The sequence below is a fragment of the Dermacentor variabilis genome, chromosome 9, assembly GCF_050947875.1.
Source record: "Dermacentor variabilis isolate Ectoservices chromosome 9, ASM5094787v1, whole genome shotgun sequence".
In the NCBI taxonomy this organism is placed as follows: Eukaryota; Metazoa; Arthropoda; class Arachnida; order Ixodida; family Ixodidae; genus Dermacentor; species Dermacentor variabilis.
Genome location: NC_134576.1, coordinates 128,315,091 through 128,327,204, shown reverse-complemented (window position 1 = coordinate 128,327,204; position 12,114 = coordinate 128,315,091). Strand labels below are relative to the sequence as shown.

The 12,114-nt window shown below is 46.9% G+C and overlaps 1 protein-coding gene across 4 annotated transcripts in view; it reads left to right on the top strand.

Annotated features, from left to right (window-relative positions):
* The window catches only part of LOC142557465 (putative receptor-type tyrosine-protein phosphatase mosPTP-1), a 241,324-nt gene that overhangs the window by 199,207 nt on the left and 30,003 nt on the right, over positions 1-12,114 (top strand). For 3 of the 4 annotated variants that reach the window (XM_075669335.1, XM_075669337.1, XM_075669339.1), the window contains 7 exons: positions 2,717-2,898; positions 3,393-3,580; positions 7,230-7,344; positions 7,954-8,157; positions 9,725-9,820; positions 9,918-10,099; positions 10,568-10,709. In XM_075669335.1, the coding sequence (XP_075525450.1) occupies positions 2,717-2,898; positions 3,393-3,580; positions 7,230-7,344; positions 7,954-8,157; positions 9,725-9,820; positions 9,918-10,099; positions 10,568-10,709 (1,109 nt within the window). The remainder of the gene's footprint in view (positions 1-2,716; positions 2,899-3,392; positions 3,581-7,229; positions 7,345-7,953; positions 8,158-9,724; positions 9,821-9,917; positions 10,100-10,567; positions 10,710-12,114) is intronic. The other variant, XM_075669338.1, reaches the window with a different exon arrangement.

The window sequence follows — 12,114 nt, the reverse complement described above, 5'->3', positions numbered from 1 at the left end:
TAGACTGTTCATATTCATTCTTTATGATATACACACAATAGTTAGTCGCAAAAAGGTCCGCATGAATATGCACATTTCGTTTCGCGAAACTTCAGCAACGTCGGCTGGCTTCGGGCAAACAGGTCATCTGTTGCCCAACGTTGTTTCACTTATTTATTTTCTTTTTTTTTCACTTTCTTTCGCCGTACACCGAATAAAGCCGACGAAAAACAACTCAAACGTCATTGAAAAAGGACAGTTCTTATCACAACTATTCATTTACTCTGTTCGCTTGTGAAGCAGCACGTTCGTTTCCGTATCGCCTTATCATTCCTCCATTCGCTTGCTCTGTGTCCTCTCAACCCCATTTCCTTAGCAAAGAAATGAGGCGGATAAAACCACGACAACTGGGCTTTTTATGCTTTACGGGCGCGATTAACGCACTCTCTGGTTCCCCCTCCCCCTTTTTTGTTTAGTTCACTCACACTTTTTCTTTCTTTTTTTTCAAATCTTGTTGCCGCTTAAATATGTCGCTCTTTGCTTTGTTTACATGCTGCTTCTTTCTTTATCTTTTTTTTTTTTTCAATAACTGAGCCGACAGCGCAGAACATATACCATATCCTCGCCGATTAATTACCTCGAGTCGTCGGGAACGACGTTCATTTCCTTTTTTCGCGAAGCCTGTAAGAAACAACAGTTCGGAGCACCACATAATGCTCTCGGAACACTCTCAATACGGCAAGCCGTGGTTTTAAACGACCCGAGTAAATGGCGCGGGCGCATACATTCACTGCGTTGTCTTTTTCTTTCTCTTCTGTTTTTTTTCCACGCGCACTGTATACAGAAAACCCAGTCAAGAATCGCGTAGCACGTACGGCGCGACCGGGAAAGATATTTCTCATTACATCGCCGTCTCTCTCTCTCTTCCTCCGTCTCTCTATCTCTCCCTGTATCTATTCCTCCCTCCCCCATTACTTCGGTCTCTCCTGCTCCCTCTCCTTTCATCCCTATATATATTTCGCTCTCTTTCAATTTCCTCTATCTCTCCTTTTTCTCCCTCTCTTTTCTTCCTTGTATATGTATTGCTCTCTCTCAATTTTCTCTCCATCTCTCTTTCCTTCTACCCTTTTCGCGTCGCTCTCTATCTCCCGCTTCTCATTCCTCTATATATGTCTCCCTTTCTTCTCATCCATCTATCTCTCTCCTATACCATTTATTTCCTTCCTCTTATCCCTCTATCTCTTACTCCCTCTCTTTATCTCTCCTTTTGCATTTCTCTCTTTCGCTCCCTCTCTTCATTATTCTATCTCTTTCTGCCTACCTCTCCCTATACTATCTCTCCCTCTCTCAAAATGATTCCCTATTGTGGGCGTAAGAGCTCTCTCTCTCTCTCTCTCTCTCTCTCTCTCTCTCTCTCTCTGTCTCTCTCTCTCTCTCTCTCTCTCAGCGCTCGCAAATTAAACCACGAGATGGCGCGGTCGGAAATTGTCCCAGAGCATTTTGTTCCGTTTGGGAGAAGCAGCGACGAAAACGCTTTGTGCTGCTCGCGACGCGCTGTTGCCGCTGCTGTGATTATAAATGAACAAAACGGCGACGGCTGACGCGAGGCTCATGTTACGCTTATTGTGCGCTGCGATGGTCATGCGTTCGCGATTGCTCCCATTTGTCTTGGCTGGAATATGCGGCACGTTTGGCTTTGTTCGCGTACAGGCTCCGTGTTCGGAGTCGCGCGAGCATCGTTATATTTGTACGCTTCCATTATGTTACGTTGCACGAGCGCACCATTACCGAAACTTTCAGCTTTTCGAGAACACTTTCGGAATTATTTTTTTAACCTCCCGCGTAAGTGCCACGTCGCGTCACCCACCGTTTGTTTCTTTTTTTCATTTTTATTTTCACATTAGTCAGCTCGACTGAAGCGGACAGAATAATCTTTATATTTTCGTCGAAATATTTGTCCCGTTGCTGGAAGCTTTGTCACTGGTTCAAAGCACTGCAGACGAACAGTTCGTGAGTATGTAATAGTACTAGGGTCGGCAAAAAAAATAAAAGAAAACGAAAAGCTGGTTAATTTAGCTTAGCGTCGACTGATCAATGTATTTGCTCGCTACGTTCGCTCACATTCACGTTTTGTGCGTGTGTACAGGGATACCAAACCTGGCAAAATCATTACAGTTTCCCGCGCATCGCCTCGCACTTCCCGCAGAACTTTACTGTCGTGCAGAAAAGCGTGCTTGCCGTAGCATGAGGCTGTTTTCGATGAGTCGCTCCCGAAAACGGCTCCATACGCAATTCTTCTATAATCGCTATTTTGTTTCATGCGGTTCGAGGGTGGTTCAAGCTATGTGGCAGGCGCATTACTGTGCAGAAAAAAAAAGTAATAAACTTCGGTTTGTATGGCGTTATAGGCTAAATTCAGCTGACGCACAGACGGGATCGAGTTTAGCTGTTGAACTGGATATCGCTGAAAGAAGACAGCGGGCTTGAATGACGATGGTGATTATGTTGATGATAATGTAGCATTAACATTACAAGGGCTGCATCTAGGGAATCGGCATTGCTCCGAATGCACTTACCGCATCACTTTCTTCGAGTTAAAAGGTCCCTGTACCTGCACGGCAAAAATGAACCCGTTCCTTTGCGTGACGTTGCATCTTTTGTTTGTTTTCTCTTCAGCAACACTGTGGGTGCTCTTGACACCACTCTCAGTAACGAATGCGTCGCTGTATTGTCGCAGAATCGGGGAGAAAGGCGACTGGGACACGCGGAACAAGGTGATGACGTCGGACAACAGCACCAACTTCCAGGTGATCGGTCTGAAGCCGTTCACGGTGTACTCCTTCCGAGTGCTGGCAGTCAACGCCATCGGCGCCAGCAAACCCAGCAAGGAGTCCTTCTACATGGTCACGCTACGTGAAGGTACGTCACCTCTGGTCAACGCCGCAGTGGGCGGGTTACGAACACAGGTGTTGGAGGTAGGTTGAACGGGTGTCTAAATGACAGAGTATTGCAAATCAGTTATGCGGAAATTCCGAAATTTCGTGAAAGAGAGAATCGTCCGCAAGCTGGGAAAGCATACTGCTGGCGTCCTCGTCCGTTGTTTCATCCTTCGTGTTCCTGTATATGTTACTATTTCATCCTCGCAGCAAATCCAGGTTCTTTATTCTATGGCAGAGCGCCCCGACGCAGCTTGTCAAAAATGACATTAGCCCTAGCTTCGTTTCCTCCGCCAGTATACCACACCTTTTCTCGCCAAATAAATGGAAGCATAGTCTTGAAAGAATGTTCCCCCTTACTTCTACTTTTATATTTTGTTCAAGAACGTGCAATGTCGACTTGATTTTTTTTCCCCAGCGTATGTTTGCTCACTGCCGCTTCATCCTTCCTGTCCCTCTCGCCCTCCAATCTTGCAGTGCCGGAGGGAAAGCCGACCATCGTGCACGCGCAAAACACGAGTAGCTCCACCATCCGTATACAGTGGACGGCTCCCCCGAGGCACACCATCCACGGCGAATTCGAGGGCTACCGCATCACCTACCGGCCTAGGGACAAGCCGCAAGAGGAGAGCCGGGAAATCGTCGTACGAGACAGCAAACAGACGGTGAGCCACGCTTCCTGAACGGTTTGTTTTAGGAGCTAGCCAGGTCGCTACCTCGTAGTGACAGCTGCAGAACAAATAAAAGTTCCGCGCCGACTCGTTGATATGCATTCTTTATATTAAACGTAACATTAATAAAGGGAAATCCTGAATTGGTTTGTATTGATAAAGTATTCACGGAGAAATCTACTTTCGTTGATTTCGCGTCAGCAGGTTTATTATTAGAAGAAAAACCGATGGTCAAAGAAGTTTCACTTTCGAATTTCGCGCTGAAATTTCAGGGCCGGTACGTCAGTGTGACATGACGCATTGCAAAGCATTACAAACCGTGACGCCCCCAACTCCCCCTAAAAAAAACAAAACAAAAGAAAAAAATTCCTGGCTACGCCACTAGGCGTTAGTGTTAAAGAACACTGCTCTGCAAGGTTGCACTTCTAAGATGCGGCAGACATATCTGACGGGTTCTGCTCGCATTCATTCTTTCGCTTTCTTTTTTCAGACCGGCGTTATATTATCCTTTCAAATCCTTAATGAAATTTCGAGTGAGTTCGCCTCGATAGTGTGCGAAAATCTTGGCGCTCTTGCGAGATCGAAGACGCCCTTCGCTTTTAGCCATCTACGTTGTCGTCTGCTCAAAGAATCGACAAGCGCTGCCTGCTTTGCGGCGCGACCGACGCGCCATCTTAATGTGCGAGACAAAAACTCAACGCAATTGTGCCGCCATCTGACGATAAACTTATAAAAGAGGAACTCTCCGCTTTTGCTGGACGTCTTTTAATTCTGCGTAATTTACAAGCGAAACGCACTCATTTTCTATCCAAAATGTTCTGCAGCGTAAGCGATATTTTATTTCGCCCGCCTACGCGTGCCTTGTTCGGTTTATTTTCTTCAAATCTCAAGACGCCGGGTTTTCGGGCGCTGCCGGGTCCGAGGCTATGATCATTTTTATTTCGGCGTGCTTGTGTTTTGGTGTTTGTGTATGCGTTCGCTGGCTGGGCTGGCGCTGTTGGTGCTTGGATGTGCCCGTCAAAGTGGTGCTAGGCTCGAGGCCCCAAAAAAGAGTGAACCGAACGCCCAATGTCGTCTGGAAAGTGAACAAGGCCGTGCCCGACGGCGTTTTTGCATCTCCTCCCGTCATTTCGTATCCGCCAGCTACAAAAAAGAGATCACGGAGTGTCCGCATCCCTTTCTTCCAAGGCAAGATCTTTTCTCCGATCGGCGTCCCCCCCAACTCTTCGGGCGATCGCACAGTTTTATCTTCTCGTTTCGTTACGCTCCGTCTACACCTTATATCGGCCGGTTGATCGCTCTGAAAAGCCTGCGCCACCGAAAGTATGAATGGAAACGCGTGAAACAAAGCCGGTTGTTTGGAGTACACTACAAGCGAGAGCAAAATAATGTATCGACCCTCGTTCGACGCGGACCCGAATGAATCGCATGCACACGGTCGTGAGCCCGTCCTGTTGGTATGCGCGCTGGCGGAGCGTGTTGTTTTATTAACGAGCGTCGGCGATTAATCTACCGTGCCCGCGAGGCCGTAGCACGACGCGCAGGTCCCGAAGGTGTCGCCCGGAAGACGCTTCCCTTGCCGGGAAACTTCGGAGAAGTCGTCTTCCTTTGGCTGATCGACTAGTTAAGTTGTTAATTTCTTGCTAGCCGAGTAGCGGGTCTGGAACTAGTTCGGCGAGCGAAGCAATAGGTGTGGTGGTGTCTGCTCGCGCGCGGCTCTTATCCGGGTTGCGCTGGCGTCCTGCGAAGAGCGAAAGTTGTTTTGGTGTTGCGTAAACGGAAAGCCAGTTGGTTGGCTCCGATTGAAGTGTTGCGGCGCAGTCCTTGTAGCTCGTCCTGCGTTGACCATGAACTTTGTTTTATTTTATTTTTTTCGTTTTTTTTTCGTCAGCTTTGGCCGGAGTCATTCGCGTTGCGGAGCCTGGAAAATATCCAGCAGTACTCGTATGATCCTCATAGATATTCTGTAGCGCGCTCGCCAAGTTGTTTAATGAAAGCGTTAGCTGCTGCGCTGAGCTGTTTCGAGATTATTATTTCGCACTTACTTGCAATAAACATTCATGTCTCACACATTTCTGGACATGCTAATTTCTTTCCGCGCGTTACATGATGGTGTGCGCTGCATGTCAAAATGCGATTGCACCACCTATCGCGGCGCGTTTCGTTTTAGGGTTGATTTTCCGGTAGCCTAGATTTTTTTTGTGTGTGTGGTTTCTCCAAGTCTGGCATTTGACTGGCACTTCCTGTGCAGCGGGTCATGTTTTGCATGTTTTCCTGCAATGTCCAACATGTCTGGTCATGCCCAAGTTCACTCTGTGCCCCACCATGTCCTCACACATGACCTGCCGCTTGTCGCAACAGTGTTCTAGCGCAATTTTCATGCATACATTTGTTAATTACTGTTATAAAGACGTCAGCTTATGTGCTTTGCGCATTGTATGGATTTTCTTGTCACATTGTGACATTTGTTTGAGAGTTGTGCAATTGTCAAATTTGCAGTTGCTGTGGACAGCGTAATATGATACTACTGCGTTGTACCACTTCCTTGTCTATGGAAATATTTGATTCAAGAACAAATAGAGACAGTCACAAGCATTAATAAAACGTTTGCATGTGCACTTCACATAAGTCACATCATATATTGACAACTGCTTGTCTGCGCAGCTCTATAGAATTTGGTGGGTACACGAGTTTGAATAGCATTGTTTGAAGCACCAAAGCTTTAACTATTTACTCTACAGTAAGTACGAGGCAGTAGTGACTGGTCACAAGTTGTTGTTGTGTATGTCACAGGCAATACACATGTGTATACTGTCAGTTGTGACAGCATGCTTATTCTATACTAGCCTTGGCTAATGGGGATTGAGATAGGTGGCCATTCAGGTTATTGCCCTTTGGTGTCAGCTGTGTGCTTTTCATTTGGGGGTCACTGAACTAGGTGGTAAAACTGAGGAAATACATAGCATAGTTGGTAAGCACCCATTCGAGTTAGTGCCTTTTTAAATAAGAATTAATCATGTCTCACGTCCTACTTGTAAAATGCAAAAATTAGCTTATGAAAACTTGGTGTGATAGTAAGCCCCCTTTTTCTTTTTTGCATGGGGCAAACCTGAACTTAAAAAGACGAACCCATACCAACTCACCCAACTGTCAGTTCTCATAAAAAATTTACCTGGTGTCACACGACCTTTAACGGAGACAAGTCCTACTGATTATCATTGTATTATGCCTGTTTAGTGGATTCCTTTGCTTGTGCAAGTAGAACAGCACAAACCAAAGTATACCTGCAGAAACGATCTCAAGCTGATTGCTAATAGCTGAGAGGCACATGTGGGTATGAAACCGTGCTAGAGCCATGTGGAACACGACTCATGACGTCACGTGTTAGTGTTGCCAAACTGCTATGTAATTAAAGTGCAATAGTAAAATAATTTAAACATATATTATGTGCTGTACCGAATGCACTAAAGCTTTGACACCTTGCTATGGGATGTGTAGGGACGCCCACACCATGAACAGTTTGGGTTCGAGAATTTGGTGTCACGGCCTCTTCGACGTGAATATAATCCTGAACTTTAGAGTAGCAGTTGCTAGAGTTGTGTGGGCATTCTGTGATAACATGCCGTACCTCCTCCTTATGCAGCAATACACCATCCGGAACTTGGATACATTCACTCAGTACCTGGTGTCTCTGCAAGTGTTCAACCCTGCCGGACGAGGACCGGCTGTGGTCGTGCCGGTCATGACCGACGAGGGAGGCAAGTGTTCTATCAGCCGCACTTTTCTGTGCCTCATTTAACAGTTGCGTCTCCCATTTCTGCATGAACTTGGTGTCTCTGACGAGATTTAACCCGTCTCTCACGAATTGACTAATCGTCTTCCTTGCATCTGTACCTTCCTCAGTAAATTTTTGTTTATTTACTTATTATGGATTAAAGAAAAGATCACTTTTTTGTGGACAGCTGGTTATATATACTTTTGAAGGCAAATGAAATGTAAGCAAGTTAGGGCTACTAGAACACATTCTTTCATTCCTGGTTTTATGAATTTGTTCCCACATTCATGTAATGTCAGCATGATTTCGGCTTGTACATTTAGTCCAAGGACTGTACCTTCTTTGATAACCAGATAAGTTGCAGTACAACACTGTGCTCTTGAGTTATCACTTTCAAAAGGTGTTTTGCTTTGTGATTTCTTGTTCACCCTTCATTTGTCTGCGACAGCACAGGCTGTGGTACAGAGCGACCAGTGATGGTAACGTCATGCAGAGTAGACCTTGTTCCACCTTTCGAAGGGCCCACATTTGGTGGCGCTGTTCCCTAACCCCGGCGCATCCTCACCTTCTCTCTCTCTTGTGGTACACGCAGTGCCGAGCCCACCTGTGAACGTGACGGCGGTGGGTGTGACGGACAACACGGTGCGGCTGAAGTGGCGGGAACCTGAGAAGCCCAACGGGGTTCTTCAGGGATACTACGTCTACTTTCAGCCGTCGCGCAACGGCTCAGCACAGCAGCAACGCCGTACAGTCTCCCACCCGCAGCCCATTCAGGAGTATGCGCTCACCAATCTCCGTGAGTAGAGTCCCAGCACAACCGCTTGCAGCTGTTGGTTGTCTGTTGACAAAGCAAACGAAACGACAAATGCGGTGCGAACTCTATGTTTGTCTTTTTCTTTTTTGTTTTTCACTCCTTGCCCCCAACCACAAACCTGAACTGAACTTGAACTTAAACCTAAACCAATTAGCACAATTTTCTGCACTTCTAAACATATTAAGATGTTTAACCCAAGCTAATTTGAACCAAATGGCTCATGTCCAACCACTGCAGGTAAGTGCAGAAGATTGCCACACACCTAAATGTTTAGGGCTGCTTGCGCTTCACAAAACAAGAGAGATAGGAAGAAAGATATTATCCGGGGAAAGTCAGAGAGGTCAGCCTGAGCTAGAGCACTTTAGCCTGCTACTCCGCACAGCGAGGAGAAGAGGAAGAAAAGAAGGGATGACTGGTGATGACGACAGATTAAAGGGGAGCTGGGTGCCTGATCTTGCAGCACTACCAAGGGCACAGGCATACATCGATGTTGCGAAAATGTTCCGGAACATCCCTAATGAAGATTGTTGCACATATTGTCAAGCGACTGCTGTCGCATGGGAAGATTCTTAAAGGCCAGTTGGGCATCGATACGTATCAAAAGGGCAAACTGGTGACTGTCACTCATTCACGGACGTATTAAGAAAGCGTATATTCACTTTACAAACTGGGCGCGCCTCCCAATTATAAAGCAGAACTCACGGGAAGCAGCGTACAGCTGGTATAAAGCTTGTGTTTCATGCACACGGGCACATGCACAAACATACAAAAAAAGTGTGCATGCATGGTTGAACATGCGGGACAAGGTGGGGGCCATCTGTGAGAAGCGAAGCTCTAAGATTGAGGTTGAAGAAAGCTTGAAGAAAGCTTTCGCTACCGCAGGTGGAAGAATAGGCTTTCACTTACTGATCAAGCTGAGGACAACAATGAGACCCGACGGCAGGCGCATTACTGCTGTGTCCTTCACACAAAATAATTGCGAACATACAGCAATTTTTTCATGCTGTCATTTCTTGCAGAGCGACATAGTTCGTAGACAGGACCAGGTAATTATAATCATATTTGTGTGCGTCGCGGCTGATAGCGCCTCGGGTTCTGAGGACACATCCACGCTGACACGCAGCATGTGCAGTTCCACACTGTCGCACATTTCGACTTTTTTGATGTACTCGGTGTTCACCTACATCGGTACATGCTTTTTATGTTATTTTGGGTTTAGTGCTGTTGCTTGCTTTAGAAGACAAAATAGAGACATTGCCTCTGGCTTAAGAAGGGAGGGGTGATGTAGAAATCCTGTCGATTTTTTAGAGGTACTGCGTGGGCAGTTACTGCATGGGACGGCAGGTATACTTGGCAGGGTGCGGCTCAGTTAGTATGCCACACTATTTCCGTATACTGGTGAATGCCGCTTGTAGCCGGACCACCCTGCAGGTCTGCTGCCATAGAGCCAATCAGTCTGCAGGGCAGTCCATTAGTTCACTCCAACCTTATAGATGCCTTTTTTCCTTCAAAGACATAATCTCTTCTGTTCTTCCCATGTGCTATGCAGGGCCATTCTCGTACTACGACATCTGGGTGAACGCCTTCACGCAGAAACATATAGGGGAGTCTAGCAACCTGCTCAAGATACAGACGGACGTCCAGGGTGCGTGCACAAGCTGCTGTGCTGATGCCTCATCGGCCGTGCACGGATCGTTTGAAAGAGAGGCGTGACGCTGGTGCTTTCTATTTTTGTGGTGCAGGCCCCAGTGCGCCGACCATAGTGAACCTGACCTGCCAGTCATTGGACAGTCTCTTCCTGCAATGGGAGCGGCCACAGACCTACTACAACAAAGTGGACTACTACTTTGTGCACTACCGCTCGGAGGAGGCCTGGGGCTTTGAGGAGATCGCCATGGCTGCCACCGACCGGCTAGACCATGTCGTGAGTATCCCGTTCTGCTTGAAGGCCCACTGGAATGAAATTGTGGACCGTGTAAGAAGCCTAGTTCCAAATGACGCAGGTATACTGAGGGTTGGATAAACAGGAGTGTGAAGTATACATGATTGTTCCAGCTAAACCACTTGCTGATTTCTACTCAGTTTTCACACAGAGGTAGTACTTTGCAGTAGGTTAAGCTTAATGTTATGTTTGCGGGCATTATTTGCCTGTTTCATCCACAATAAATTCGATGTGTGCATTGTCTGGGGCGACACCACATAAAACATGTTGGGTCCGCTGGAACAGAACAGTGGTGCTATCTGTCACAGCTACGACGGACATGATAATGACGCGCATGGCATTGCCCTAGATGATGTACAACATTGTATTCATGCTGTGTGCCTGATTGACATTCATCTTCACTTGTGAACGTGTTTGCCCTTCCCCCTTCCTCCTTTCTTCTGCTCCCAGATGTTCATACCAAACCTGACGGCCAACACACTGTACGAGGTGAAGGTGCAGGGGGCGACGCGGAGTATCATTGACCAGACGACCGTGTTCAAAGGGCAGTTTTCTGATTCCCGGAAGGTGCTCCTCCAGAGTAAGTGTCAGAGTAAGTTGACACCACACGCCGGGCCTGCGTCGTCTCTCACCACTTCTCTCTTTCTCTCTCTCAACGGTTGTTGTTTTTCTCTCTCCTTTTCTGCAACCTCTTCTTCTTCTGCATGTCACCGGCTGCTTTCAAGCTTTGCACGCTTTCCGTCTCTTTGCCTTTCGATGGTGCATCTGTGTTGGCTTGCGCTCTTGGCTGAAGTTCAGCCTCTGTCTGGTGCGGTAACCCAATACCTTTAAACCCAAGGCCTTTAAAATTTGCATGCCTAATAGGCTTCCTTTGTGCAAGCTTGCAGAAAGGAACCAATGGGGCTTGCGGATTTCAATGGCCTTTGAAAGTGTGCATGTGATACGCCATGATAACGCATGTGACATTCTGACAGACATTTATGTGACGGCACAAGTGATCCCTTCCAGTCTCGTTAACTGTGTTTTGGGATGGTGACATATTGGTGACATGCGTACGTCTGTGCACATCCTTCATCTGGGTTGCTGCATGTGCATGCCTAGCTGTTGCCCCCTTGCTCTCAACTAGCATGCCTGCCTTTTTCGTTGGTGTTGTGCTTGTTTCGGGTTAAGCTTCTGCAACACTCTGCTCATCTGTTTGAGCCACGTGCTTTAGCGTTTCCTCTGTGGCTTCATATTAGATTGTGCATATATTGAGCTGTGCATCCTGGCTTCTTTGACCTTGCCATTATTGTTGGTGAGTCAGTGCAGTAAGGATCGAGCGATTAACTTACTTGAGCGATAACCTCATTCTAGTTTGGTTTGAGTAAGCATTATGGTTGGGTTAAGCAGAGCCTAAAATGTCTCCTCTTACTGTAGATGTCTGTGGGGAGGTATGTTATCAACTTAAGCGCAGATGTAATGCTGAGCATTGTGACAGTATTTTTCACTTAATTCCACAGAAAGGCTATGCTAAGCAGTACATTTAGTCAAATCGAGGTGGTTGAGCTTGCACTCGAAACGTTTGGGAAGCCAGGGCTGGTACGTCAGGCGCGGGACGGCTGTAAGTGGTACAACATTTTCTTCACGCTTCAAGCGTACAGTTGGCCCTTTCTGACGGTCAGTGTGCATGGGAAAGCCTGATATACAGTAGTTGGCTTTAGCATGGGGGTGCTTCGTCATAAGCTGATCTCCTTCCGTCCACATCTGGGAGGCTCGTGAAATTTATAACACGCCTAGTTCCAGCAGTTGAATTTGTGTGCGCGCTGCTTTATGACATTGCACGTCTTGCTAGCCATTGAGCATCTGGCTTCTGTGAGTCTCACTGTTAGACATGAAACTAATATAATGGTGCAGTCGACTTTCACAATGCGACTTCATTTGGACAGGGACTGTTGGTTCAGATTACTGTTTTGTGCAAAAGGGAGCGCCAGTATTGAAGAGGTACGGAAAGATGGTTT